Consider the following 8998-nt stretch of genomic DNA (forward strand, 5'->3'; position numbering starts at 1 on the left):
TCATCAGGTTTTGATCTTAAACCCCCAAATATTTTTGAGCATGACATCTACCAACATTGCATTTTTTTTTTTTTTTACATATTAGCATTTTTTTTAGGAAGCCAAGCTTAATATACATTTCCACCAGCAAGTTTAAGATCTGTGTTGTATTTCCGGGCTAACCGAAGCTTGGCAAGGAACCACAAGTTTTGCTTTTTTTTTTTTACCACAACCTTAAAACCAGTGTAGGGCACCAAATGGCAGATTACACCGTCCTCCAGAACAAGAGTCTTAAGGCTTGTAATTCATTAAATAAAACACACAGGAGAATTTATAAGTTTATTTCATGGCTGCTTTAATCTGAACCCAGGTTGAATTTCATGAATACAATAGTTGAAGTAGAACAAAAAACAGTGCTACTTAACCTCTAGTTATCCATGTAGGCTACAGTAAAAAGTGAAAGGTAAATGCTTATTTGTTAAACACCTGGCTAACAGCATACCAGCTAAAAGAATCCACCTGAATTTCATCAGACAATTTCAATAGACTTTATTTTAAAAGCAGTTACTGTTTGATTTGCCTTAAGGCAATGAAAGCTATAAAAAAAAAAGAAACAAACCATAGTGAGCAGAGTCTAATAGTAAACATAAGAGAGACTATGTCTTACTTGAGAGTAACTGGGATTAGACAACATAAAAAGTACAAAGATTCTTAAAGAATCAAAAGATTGCCATTTTGACTGGTGTAAGATGAAGTCAAGATATGTGAATTTGTTAAAGATTTATTTTACTACAAGGTTACCTACAGGTAGAGAAAAATCACACATACAAGCATCATTTTAAAACAGACACAAAGGCAAATGCTAAAGCAGTAGTTAGTCCATTGAATGCCACTGCCTAGAATTTTCCTCTGCTAGATGTGCCTCAGTTTTTCCTCATCGTTCGCACTGCTTCAGAGTTTCATGACCCTTTTGCAGATAGTGTAAACAGTTCAGCCCTTAAGACCTCCATTTCTTTAGAAACTGGAAAAAAAAATATCCTCTCAGCCCATGGAGGGCCCATCATTAGGAAACTGAGGAGATGGGGTTCACAGGTGAACCCATTTGTGTTAGTACTTTGTCCAGCCACTGAAGTGGACCATGCAGATGCACTTCTATCCAGCAGGGGGTGCTGGTCACATCCTGTCGGTGATATTCAGCCCCCCAACCCTGAGAAGAGACAATAGCAATGTTTTTTTTTTTTTAACGTGACTAACAAAAACTTACTGAGCACAGAGCATGCACACCATTAACAAAAATAATACCTTTACAAAACTCATGCGGATAGTGCACATCTTTGTGAGCTCATATACAGCCTCAAAGCCATGATTGACAGACTGGGCAAGCAGCTGAGCAAACTCCTGATTGTTGAAGATTTTGAGGCTGCAGCCACTGGGAATCTTGCAGACGGTAGTAGGGTGGAAGCCATGGTGGTAGTTGCAATTCCTGCTTTGCACGAAAATACTGGTGTCACTCAAACACTCAGCATACACCTCTCCTCCAACATAGTACAGGTGAACACCTATGATTTGGCAGGAGACAAATTTTAGCTGGACACACACACAAAAAAAAACCTCTACACACACACACACACACACACACAATGCCCACCTTTTCCAATATGGCGGCGAGTGTTCTCAATCGTGGAGTTGCGGTTAACATTGGACAAAAGCCCCAGGCAAAAGCGATTTTTGTTGTTGGAGGGATCAGTGAAACCATCCACCAGCACACTAGTTGAGGAGGCATGGTAAGCCTCACCAACACGGTTATTCAGCTCATAGTACACAATAGAGCACCAGTGACTTGGCTCTTCATACTCTACAGGTTGCACATCTGACAAAGGATTAAAAAAATACTGAATTACCACAAATAAAACAGCCATGCAATCTAAAACATAATTAGACTACAAACAAAATCAATTCATGCTGTAAATATCACGTAAAATCATGGGAGTACAATAAAGATTTTGAGAACATGGGCCATGTTTATCTGATTCTTTTTGGCATCCTTACCTCCTCTTGGCACCATGCTGCTGCCAGTTTCCATGGGATTAGAGCCGTCCTGTCCCATTGACTCCTCTGGAGGCATGTAGGCAGGGGGAGGGGTGTCAGCTGGGAAAAATAAGACACCACAAGAAGAGCTTTTAGAAAGTGCAGAGTCAATACCTCTGAATCAATGTTTCAATGGATCTGCAGTGAAACCCCACTCCCTCCCACATTTTATGGACAGCTTTTAGTGTCTGATTTCACAAGTCCCTGACATGAAATGCCCATTTAAAATCAACCCATGAGCCATCACACTTTCCACAAGGATATCTAGTTCCTTTCCAGAGCACTCAAAGAAGGAGAGGAAAGAGAAGGAAAAAAATGTGGTCTTTTATGATTATTGCTTGCTTAATTAATTTCACACTGTACAAGATGATTCCAAATAAGGTTGTCGTGTTAAATTTAACAAATAAAACTACCATGTTGCTGGGTGTGCAGCATACATTTTAGCTAGTTACACACTGTGAAGCTGTACTTCATCCTCTAAATTTTCCATGTCACAATTCCCCGATATAACTGATGAGACTTTATTGAGACACCTTATCTGAAGCTGCAATTAAAAAAAAATCCTCTATTAAATCCTATTAAATCCCATATGTTTTGTTTACATTTTGCTATTGCCACTACAATGTTTGTAGCTGTCCCGTGTGTGCTGTCTAAATCCTATGACTGCCTGACATCCAGTAGATCTACAGTCGTCAACATTTTGAACCAAATTTTCGGACACTGCCATAATTGTTGCTTTCTGTCTTTAGTTGCAGTTTCACTAAATCGGCTGCCGGTGAACATGTCGCATTATCAATCATCAGTGATGTATTCAAAACAGCAAGAGATCATTGTTAGATTGATGATAGAGAAGTCTACTGATTCCTGAGGGAAATTCTTGCTACAACAGCAAGGATGATGCATCAAATTACTAGGATGCTACAAAGCACAAGCTGAATGACCACATTATATTGTGCACAAAGCTTGAATAAACAAGTTATATAAAATTATCAAACAAATAAAGATCATGGAAATGCAAATAATCATTCAACGTTGATTACCTTTTTTTAAACCGAATAGCGTAGTCAGTGTTGTAGATTTTTTTTGTAGAGCACTGTTAACATTTTAATTAAATGTTCAATAGTAAATTCTGCTATAATTTAATTTAGAAGTCACATTGTTAACAGCCATACCGATTAAATATCTCTCTGTAAATGGGGAAGCTAATGCTATGAGATTTTATTTTGAGTGTATAGGTCATTTTTACTGATTGTAAGCAGACAAGATGCAGCATGGCCTCAAATTTATCAAACATTCAGAACTATAGCTACATATACAGCAAATAAATCTGCATTAACACCACAGGCAGAAAAACAAACTCCCAGGGCAAAACAGGAGTGAAGTATGCAGCTTAATAATTCACGATTACAAAATATGTTAAGGAAATATACTTCATCAAACGAGTTGCAAATAATGAAGAACAAGTCCTCTGAAAGTCCACTGAATGAGCAGGGTCTTTAGTTTAAATAGAGTAACAACATAAAATAAGCTCCAGTTTTTTAGCCAAAATGAATGTGAGGTTTCATCTGTGCACAAAATCTCTAAATCACATCTCAGCATGATAATAAATTGCCAGTAAACATTACAGGTGGCAAAAAGCTTCAACAATTAATTACAAAAAAAAGGGTCTCATAAATAAAAAGCATTTTAGCCTCCTCACTGAACCTTGTAAAATAAATTCACATCCAGTATGTAGAAATGAGCTTTGTGTCTCTGCTTAGTGCTATTTATCTGCTTAACTGCATTGTTTACTGATGTATGCAAAGTCTTTCAAAATGCTTTTAATTCTTAACAACAAAATGATAGTTAAGAATCCCATACACAAAAAAATAACCAGGGGACCTTTGAGGACTTTTGATATTTTGAAATACCTGGAAGTTGGAAAGGGCTGGAGGGACCAGAGCTGGCAGGAGAGTTAGGGTATGTGCCACTGCTGGCAGGAGACGGTGGATAAGGTGAATTGGGAGATATGGAGAAGGAACTCCCACCGCTGTGCTGCTGGAAAGACTCAGGGTAGGTGGCATTCACAGGCATGTGTGGCTCATTGTGGCTCAGGTTCCGAAACTGCACCAAAAGGCTGTGCTGGGGATTGAACTCGCTGTGTCTAGGCACCAACACAGGTGGAAGCACTAAACAGAAAAAGCAAATATTTTAGATAAAAGTAATTATTTGGCTGCGGCTACACAGTAAAAAAGTAAAATGAATCAACTTCAACAACAATGTGGTTCTCTCTCCTGCATGACATGAAATTTGTCCTTGAAAAGTTCAATACAATACTTCCTGTACACAGATTTTTTTTAACGCAGAGCAAAACATGTGTTACATGGATCATGAGTCTTAAGAGGAATGCAACAGCCTTGAGAACTGCCAATTCATTACAAGAAGCAGTCCGACATACATCTACTATCTTTAAGCATGTGAATTAGCAATAGCTTACCAGGACTTTCTACTCTCTTGTAGTGATAAGGGTTGATGCAAACTTCCTTCTGTTTGGAGCCAAATGGGTATTCACACACCTCCAGAGGCTTGAGCTCATGGTGTGACTGAAGGTCAGGCCAACGCCACACGCGGCAGTAGATAACATGTGGGAGGCCCTTCCTGTGGGACACCTGCAAACGGCCATCCAATGAACGAGGGATAGTCACACACTTGCTGGGCTGCCCGGGGCTGCTTAAGGCCTTCTCCAGGTCCTCCATGGCACCCTTTTTTTTCTTCAGCTTCTTTACCAGTGCATCCACAGCCTTCTCAGCCCACTTCTCCTCTTCATCTCCCTGCTTCCAGCCCAACAGGCGCTTAACCGCTGGGCTGGTGAATGAGAACAGGCTGGACATGGAGGTCATCGTGCCACAGTGCACCAGGAAGAGGGAGCTGGACCGCTAGTTGGGCTTTGCCGGGCCAGGAGGATGCCTGTTTTTGTGTGCGTGTGTTGGGTATGCAGTGGGGAGGTATTTAGCAAGTGGAAGACTTTAGCCTTGCACGGCCAAGGACAGGAAACGGAGGCAGGACGCAGCTGCTGGTGGTCAGGAAGGCCTGCACTGGAGGGGGTGGATCGGGGGGTGTTGGTGTAAGGAGGTCACAACCACTTGGGAACTAATGTGGAGAAATAACCAATAATTGCAGCTGCTGTTAAACCAGTGATGAACTGCAGCTCAAGTAGAATGCAGCTGGTCTAATCCATGCTAAAAAACAGGATGGACTCAAGAAAAGGGCAAATTTACAGTTCAGCACCTGCAAGACAATAAGATAGATTCAATACTTAACGCACAAATTCAAACTTGTACACCAGCATAACATTTTGAAACACCTGTACACAACATTGTTTAATCTACATAAGACACCTGCACTGCAATGTATTAATTCATTTTTTTTGGATACTTTCATTTTACATCTAACAAACAAGCTGTCATAAGGCCAAGGACACAGATGTTCATTAATTAATTGACGTTTGCCACATGCACAACAATTTCAACAGGACCTATTGTCGCAAAAAATATATATGGAAAAAGGAAACTGAGAATTGATTCAAAAGATCCTGAAGTGTGACATTTATAAACATGTGATTATTACAATTGTCATATAATATACACTCAAAAGCATTAAAAAATCCAATCCGTGGCTATTAAATGGCTGTGGGAAGTATCCATTTGCCATGTACTGTGGTGCAGTGTAACAGAGCGCCATTGTGTTGCACTTGTAAGCAACAGGCTGCCCGTGCCCCACCCAGGGAGCTCTCCAAGCGAGTCAGCAGAACAGACAGAGCACAGCTGCTGGAAATGTCGAGAGCAGAATAAAGACAAAAAGGATATCAGACCGGTGTGAGCCACTTCCTATAGCCACATCCCTTCCCCCTAACCTCCTCCTATGCTGCACCAACCCATCAGAACAAACTGTTACTATTCAGAGAATCCAAGACAACACCGGAGCAATAATCATCTTATAGACACTCCATAAGCAACAGTTTCATTCAATTTGTGTAGATCAATATTAACCAATAGTTAAATGTCTATTCTGTGCACACTGGGTAAAACAGGTCTGTTGCATGTGACTAATCCCAGAGCTGTCCCATTACACTACTGCAGGGGTAACACAGAAACGTAAAAATGTTGTAAGAACAATTGTTACCCAAATCATCAGGAGGTCACCAGTTTAAATGAAAACAAGGCCAAAGACATCCTTCCCCCTGAGTCTACAGCAGGTGAGATGGCATGCTCTCCTCTCCCTGTCAATTATAGAGACACTGGCAAATCGTAGTCATCTGTGACTACGCAGAAGCAGGCAGATAGTGTGTTCCTTCAAGGATGTTATGTAATTCTGTGATGAGGACTGAGGAGCTTGAAATGATGCAGTTGGCTGCTTTCACACAATTTGGAGGAAGCATTTGTTAAGATGCAATTCAACCAAGTGTAAGAAATAAGAAGAGTTTAAAGATTTAAAACAAACAAACAAAAAAAAAAACACAATGCATACATCCACTGTATACAACAAAATAAATTACTCTAAAATAAATTTAACTGACTGTCACATCATAACTTAGGACAGGCAGTTTCTTAACACATCATCTGATGTTCTTAAACCCACAGTAAATCAGGTTCCATAGCCTGTACATTTTAAGTGCAGATATGTCAAATATATTTTTGTACGATTACTTAACTCTTATCCCCAGCTTTAAATTTACATGATAAGATTAATGTAAAAAAAAAAAAATAGTCAGAAAATCAAGTCAAAATCCACCCTTAATTCAAGCTACAAGAACCACACGCTTTGTTGTTGCATTTTCTAAATGCACACTAATCGAATGCATTTACCTCTATTGATTTTCCTAGTCTTCATGGACGATTCCCCATCCTGCTAAACCTCATCCGCTTGTGTAGGCTTTACTGAAACCTTAATGAGGTAAGAAAAAAACGTGCAGCAGAACACTCTAAAGCACTATCATTATCTAAAAATGATGAAAACTAACTATTTAGGCTGTGCAGGGCCTGTACAAAAAATAACCAGCCATGCTCTTAAGCAGAAACATTCACTGTATGACTTGTTACCGAGTAGTCAGCCTTTACACTAAAATAAATGACTGAATAATAAATATAGATAAATCATTTATTTTTATATAAAAATAGGTTATGTCTAGTGTAGACTAAAGGTGTAGTTGCTTTATCTGGGCTTGGTTTTAATGCTCTTGACATTTTAAAGCACCTCTGTCCTTAGAGACTTGCATCATCCACACAAGTGGGGGCCATGCCTTTTTATTCATAACACTTTCTCCTTCAGTCAAAACAGTTGTAGGGCTGTAATCAGAGTGTTCCGAAAGAACACAAAAAATGACTTCCAAAAGGGCACACTAAAGTAATTAAAATCCAAAGTGAAAGCAAAATAAATATTTATTTTCTACAAATACACATTTGAATTTCCCAATATTCAAATATCAATACCAGCCACTCAGCTGCACAAAGCTGTACATATTGGGCCAGCTTTGAAATTGAGTTGAGTTTGATTCAGTGAACAAATAACTACAATGACCGCATATAACTAACTGATTAAGTTTTTCAGTAACCACACAATACAGAGACAGGCTGTTAGGTTATTGTCAAGCAAGTAACTGATCAATCTTTACATTTCATTGTCACAATAAATGGGTACAAATTTTCAAATTTCAAGGTAAAAGGTGCCAAACCCCATTGTACCATATATAATATATATAATTTGTGAAACATGCCTCACTGCACGCCAGCAGAACACATCCATAGTTACTTGCAGGAAATATGCCCTCATCTGCATATACGAAGCATTGAATCATATAAATGCAATTGCGAGAAGATACTGACATATCGGATTGTGATTGACAGGAGAAGGTACACCATCCCTCCCATCCAGACAGCACAGCCAGTTTAATTCTCCAGAATCCTCGCCTCAGATGGCCATGACAATTTTCTGCTGCACCAAGCTAGTGTTCAATCATCACAAACTACCACAAGCCAGGCCACACAAAGGTATTCACTACAGCACTGATAATGTTCGCAACAAAATAACTTGACAGCATTAATCTTTGTTTGCAAAAGATCACATTCAACGTGAACCTGTACATAGCTGTATGGGATGAGCTCAATCAATTCAGTGACAAAATTCCTGCATTGACTGCAAATAGTTCAAGTTACACAGAATTAAATATTGCACTCAGATATACAAATGGTTATCTTTTAGATAAAGATTGTGCCATGCACTACAGTATAATGCAAGCAAGACAAAAAGGATCAACCTCAACATTGCGCTCTAAACAATCGCATCCTACCTGACGATCACCTAAAACATTTATTAAAATGATACTTCTTTTATTTTCTTATAATATTGTGCACTGTAAAAATTCATCTGCAATGTCAGACCTAGGATTCAACCTCTTAAACGATCATGGATCGTCACAACCTACCCTATATCATGACACACAAATAACATCTAAATAACTTGTGTTCAATGTCAATCTATACACATCTATGATGAGATGTGAAGGTGTCAAACGAGCTCGAATCGATGACAAAATGTGAACAATGACAGAACATTAAAATCACAACCAACCTGGCTTTGGTTTCTCTAAGGTTGTAAACGCACAGGTCAAAAGTAAGCCAACAGATCGCAATAAATAAATCTACGCATTTTGTTGGCATAATTAATGGCTTTAGACTCCAAAATAACGGATGATAAACACTATTTTTAGGTAAAAGACTGTATTGAGCACAATTTCGCACGATTTAACCAGAAGGACGATATTTAGCGAATAAACTCAATCACTCATCACTTACGTTCTAATTGAAAACCAAAACCGGTCACAGATTCGCGATGAACCTAAATTATTTGTTTTGCATAAAGGAGTTATTTTGATCAGCATGTTTACTCCACAGGA

At 39.0% G+C, this 8998-nt stretch overlaps 1 protein-coding gene across 1 annotated transcript in view; it reads right to left on the bottom strand.

The window, feature by feature from the left end:
- Positions 1-309: 309 nt before the first annotated feature.
- Positions 310-8998, bottom strand: part of smad5 (SMAD family member 5) — a 9560-nt gene continuing 871 nt past the window's right edge. The window contains exons 2-7 of the mRNA XM_060884821.1: positions 4544-5334; positions 3978-4235; positions 2029-2127; positions 1628-1849; positions 1282-1538; positions 310-1186 (exon numbers count right to left, since the gene is read on the bottom strand). Coding sequence (XP_060740804.1) covers positions 1043-1186; positions 1282-1538; positions 1628-1849; positions 2029-2127; positions 3978-4235; positions 4544-4946 — 1383 coding nt within the window. The 5' untranslated portion in view covers positions 4947-5334 and the 3' untranslated portion in view covers positions 310-1042. The remainder of the gene's footprint in view (positions 1187-1281; positions 1539-1627; positions 1850-2028; positions 2128-3977; positions 4236-4543; positions 5335-8998) is intronic.

The sequence above is a fragment of the Tachysurus vachellii genome, chromosome 13 (assembly GCF_030014155.1).
Source record: "Tachysurus vachellii isolate PV-2020 chromosome 13, HZAU_Pvac_v1, whole genome shotgun sequence".
Classification (NCBI taxonomy): Eukaryota; Metazoa; Chordata; class Actinopteri; order Siluriformes; family Bagridae; genus Tachysurus; species Tachysurus vachellii.